This window comes from Lichenostomus cassidix, unplaced genomic scaffold (genome assembly GCF_008360975.1).
Source record: "Lichenostomus cassidix isolate B80296 unplaced genomic scaffold, HeHo_3.0 HiC_scaffold_629, whole genome shotgun sequence".
Taxonomy (NCBI): Eukaryota; Metazoa; Chordata; class Aves; order Passeriformes; family Meliphagidae; genus Lichenostomus; species Lichenostomus cassidix.
This window is the reverse complement of record NW_028147717.1, coordinates 1-5,000: the sequence shown is the minus strand read 5'-3', so window position 1 is coordinate 5,000 and position 5,000 is coordinate 1. Positions and strand designations below refer to the sequence as shown.

Sequence of the window (5,000 nt, the reverse complement as noted above, 5' to 3'; positions counted from 1 at the left end):
CTCTCCCTCGGCGGTGAGGTGTATGACAGTGAACTCGGTGATCCCCATTATGACCAGAGTCTGCTGGAGAGGCTTTTTTACACAGCTCCTGTAAGTGGAGATCCAAAGGAAAATGTGCATTCCCTAATGTGCAGAAAACCAGAGGTTTGCGTGATCAAAAAACCTGCAGATTTCGGTATTTTAAAGCTGAATGAGCATTAGGTATCATACCAAAGCTTGTGACTACATGGGTACTATTGCTTGAAATTAATATTATTAGAAGAACATTGTTAAGACCACCAAGTCAAGCATGGAGTTTGGAAATTGCTGGGATTGAGGCTGTCCAGGAAGACTTTCTGTTTTTCAAATCTCTGGAAAATTTTGGTAGTGTTTTAATTGTTTCAAAGGATGCCATATACAAGTTGTTTTCCATTTATGTATTGTGACCATTATGGATCTCTCTTGACAGTGCTAATTAGCTTCTTATTTATGTGCATTATTTCTGCTTCAGATAACTGATTCCAGTTTGAATGATTTCCTCAGCGATGATGATGTTAAATCCTCACAAAAATTGTCCAAGAAGAAAGTGGGTCCAGTGAGTCCACAGAAGGATTTTCCTGCCTTTGATCAGAATGTGACAGACACTAAACCCAGGTAGTTACATCAGTGACTTCTGTTCTGACCTCATCGAAATTGTACTCCCTTTTTTTTATGATGGAACCAACAGAAGTGTCCCTAAAGATCCAGTTATCAAGTTTAACTTGTACAATACAGTTAGTGTAAAGGTTTTGTGACTTTTTTTTTTCCTAATTCGGCTCCAAACAATTATTTCTGATTTTTTTTTCTGACTAACACTGCTGTTTTAACACCAGGTAAAATTCATATCCCCAGAGGTACCAACACAAAATCGTTCGCAAGTCAAGTCTTGCAAATTACACAAATGATATTTAAAATTACGACAAAAATCCTGTTGCTGTTCCTCTGCAGCAGAGACTTGTCCTTTTGTATAAGTGTATCATCTCCCTGCTTTTGTATATGGCATTAAATGAAGCTTTTCTTTTTGAAGAGTTAGGGTAAGATTTTTTCAGATCAACAGCATGGAGCATGCACTTTCTGGGTTGGTTTTTTTCAGTAGTGGACCCCAGATATTGTAAGATTTTTGTTACAGAGAATTACAGAGACCATCAAATTTGTTGTAAAAATATGTTAAAAAAAAGTGTATTTTAGTGAACCTTGGGCAGTTTTTAAGTAACATCCCACCAAGCTGCAATTTTTCCTTCATGAGATCATGCCAAGCATGTTTCTGCAGTCCTGAGCCATGGTTTTATCTCTGCAGCTGCTCTCCCACTGCTCCTCCAGGAGACCACACGGAAAAAGCTCTTGTCACATCCTTGGGTGCAGACAGGGTGGCATTGCTGCAGCAAATGCACCTGGCCAGAGTCATCGTTGAAAGCTTGAAAATCCCTCCTGAGGGCATCCAGATTTCCACAAGGAAGAAAGGTGTACTGGGGAAACCTCCACGGCCTATGTCTGTTCATAAGTGGTAAGGGGGATTGTTTGCTCCTCGTCTGTTTTCTGTGCCTTCAAGGGAGATTTCCCTGGGCTCTCTTGTGTAGTCCAGCTTGCCCAAGCTCTCCAGCCTTCTGAGGCTTTCCCATTTCTCTGCTTCTCTCAGGACACTGTATCCCATTAACTTGGGAAAGTTAGAGATGTGACTAATTTATCCTGCTGTGGGCTCACTTCAGGCTGTGCCTTTCCCAGGGTTTTGGGGAGGTGCAAATGTATTTTGTGCCTGATGGAACACTGAAAACAGAAGGGGGTTTATTGGAGGAGGATCTGGCATGTATATAATCTGTGGAAGGAATTCACAGAATAGGTATTTCAATTATCCTAAAAAAAATAGCATTACAGTAAACTGTGAATCTGGAATTTGCCTGCTGTGTTCAGTTTCGTGACTGCTGTCAGATTCTTGATGGATTGTGATCACCCTTTCACTTTTTTATTGGCAGTACCTTCTTTGTGGAGTACCACTTTCCTGTGGGAGTCTCCAAGGATGATAAAGGACAAGTCTCCATAACAACAGAAGCAATTCGAGTAGCTTCAAGTAAAATCACTGATGATGGTAAGAGCATTATTTCCCTCCCCGCCCTTAGATTTAGTTTCGTTGACTCCATCTCTTAGAAATTATTCAGTAGTGTTTTCCATGTGTTTCCATGCATTGCCTGAAAATCACAGTATGATTAGTGGCACCTCTGCCCCTAGAGTTGCCATGCTGCAGATAGGGGAATGGTCCTCTCAGGGAGAAGGAAGCCAAGTGATTTTTTTTAATTCTTTTTTTCTTTCAAGAAGTATTCATGCTGGAATTTTCAAAGTTCTTTTCCTAGGGAACGAACAAGTTAGTAAGCCCATTCCTTCCTTTGAACATAAAGCCAATATTCTTTCTGCAATAGTAGGAGAATTATCATATACTTTTAGAAATATCAGAGATACTTACAGCTCAAATAAATAATTTTCCAGATGTTGATGTATGTCATGTAGTATCTCCAATAGCTCAGATAATCTGCTGGATCCAAGGATCCAGAGTCCTGTGCTCAGATCAGCAGACATTAATCTCTGTACTGAGAGTCACCAGTGTTTGTATCCCTGGGAACAATTTCTGTTTCTGTTCCCACTGAGAAGAGAATGCTGGATGAGCAAGATCCTCCGCCCAGTCTTTGCAGAAACTGGAATGCCAGGGTGACTTTCAAAAGCCTCTCCCATACGGTCATTCGTTGGCTTTGCATCTTTCTGAGTGGCATTTGGGAGACTTTGAGTTCTCTTGTAAATTCTTCACTGGTCGTTTGTGACCAGAGAAAACATCTGCTCCTTCTGAACTTCTGTAATGCAACATTGTAGTCCAAAAGTAACCCATCCTGCTGCCCTCTGCCTTGTGTAGAGTTCAGGTCTGTGGAACCTACCAAAATAGATTGGGCTGAAAATAATTTGAGGAAGACATCAAGTCAATCCACTGTAGCATTATCCTTCCTGAGAGCTTTTATCTCATTTGTTAAAGATGGCTAATGGGAAAAATTCCATAGCCATCCCAGACAAGGTGGAGGAGTGCTTGGCATCCTGTTGGAAATTTCTTTGTGTAACCTGCATTTTTGTCATCACAAGACTACTTCCTTGTCCACTGTGAATGCTCTTACTGGACTTGTACTCTGTCCCAGACTGAATGCCAATTCAGTCCATCTCTTCTTGCAGCTATTCCTTCTCTCCTAAAGCTGTGATCTTTCTTGCAGCTCAGCTTTGACTCTCTCAAGAACTGTCTTGAACTATGTTATTTAATATGAGACAGAGTTCTCTCACTGAAGAAGGGCAGGTCTTACTGCATGCTAGAATGGTAGAGACTTGGTGTCACCCGAAGTCTTTAAATGCTGTTACAATTTAAAATTATATTAATTTATCTAATAATGTATTGATTTTTAAATTCTTTTTATTACCTATTTTTTAATTAATTTATAATCTTAATTTTGTCCTGCTGGCCTCCTGCTATTTCCTGGCCTTGGAAAATGAAAACCAGTTTACTTGGGCCTTGATGTTAATACATAATGCAGAATTAAATGATTGTGTGTGTGTAACAGAGCATTCTCCAGGAGAACATTTATTTCTATCAGGTAATTTTGGATATTTGTTGCTCCACTCTTCCTTCCAGTGGTGAAATTCCAACAGCAGTCTGTGTTCCAGGTGCGGTTCGGAGGAACAATGATAGAGCACTGGTGGGGCTCTGACCTGGCTTTTAAAATCTACGTGAGGAAAAGCACACAGAAAAAGGTACTTACTAGAAGATGTTCCTACTTTGTGTATTGAAAAGCAAAGAAATTGTTTGCATTTCCATTTCCTACAGAAGCGCAGACAACCAGATATTGGCAAGGGAAATGATATTACATGTAGATAGTTGAACTGATCGCAGTTCAGTCTTCACAGAATCACAGAATATTCTGAGGGACCCACAGGATCACTCCTGTGGCTGCATAAAGGATTTTCTGAGTTTGAGACTGGCTGGCAAAAAAAAAACCCTTGTCCTTCCCACATCCTTAAGAGTGATCTCTTGTTTTTTGAGCATATTGGATCAATTATAAACATTATCCTTCAATGAGAACACGGCTCCTTTAGTAGTGTAGAATGAGTTCATGTGGATGCAGTTTATATCCTTACCCTGCCCTGTGTAAGGGGAGTCATGTGAGCTGTGAAAAACTGGTGTAACTTGTGCATTCTGGGGGAAAAAAAGTACATTTCTATCCGGTAAGGTTATTTGCGTAACCATCTACCTGTGATGAAGATGGTGAGAGGGATTAACTCAGTTTAGGTTATTTTAATCAACACCAAGGTTGTCTGCCTTTCTTTTAACGGGGGAATAAATAGCATCTTTCAGTATGGAAGTTTTGCTAGGATTTAGGATTTTACTAGGCTATTCAAATTTTGCATTAATCTGGAATTGTTTACAGTGTGTTCTGGGAAAATTTGTCTTACTGATGTTCTAGTGAGACTTGAAATTGGAAGTAAAGGAGATTTCCCAAATCCCTGTTGGTACAACCAATGTAGGAGTGGGGAGGGTGTGTGGCTGCTCATGGCTTCCCAGAAAGCTTTTATTTCACAAAGGTTCTTTAAACCTGATAGAAATCTTGCAAAAATGAATTCTTTGCCTGCCCTCAGCCCGTGGCCATTGGCTCAGCAGTGCTTCAGCTCTGCAGGGTGATTGAGGCTGAGCTGCTCAGTGTTAGCTGGGAAATACCTGTGGGTAAAGAAGGAGATCACACACAAGTTGGACCATTACAGGTATGTGTTTTACCAGCTCAAACTTGAGTTGTTACACACTTGGGCTGCACACTCTTATTTTTAACTCCCCTTTTCTCTCTTTGTTTAATTTGCCATTTCTCAGATACAAAGCTTTGCAAGACTAGTATAAAATAACATGAATCTTTTTTATTCCTTAGGGGTTTGGAGAAATATTTTGAAACTCCTGCATGTCCAGGGATGTT

At 40.3% G+C, this 5,000-nt stretch overlaps 1 protein-coding gene across 1 annotated transcript; it reads left to right on the top strand.

The window, feature by feature from the left end:
• Positions 1 to 6: 6 nt before the first annotated feature.
• On the top strand, positions 7 to 4,797 carry LOC146420920 (C2 domain-containing protein 3-like; the record flags this gene model as incomplete). Its single annotated transcript, XM_085047885.1, has 6 exons — positions 7 to 90; positions 491 to 633; positions 1,316 to 1,522; positions 1,989 to 2,101; positions 3,674 to 3,792; positions 4,675 to 4,797. Coding segments are annotated over exons 3-6 (474 nt in total), but the record flags the coding sequence as incomplete, so codon positions are not given.
• Positions 4,798 to 5,000: the final 203 nt, after the last annotated feature.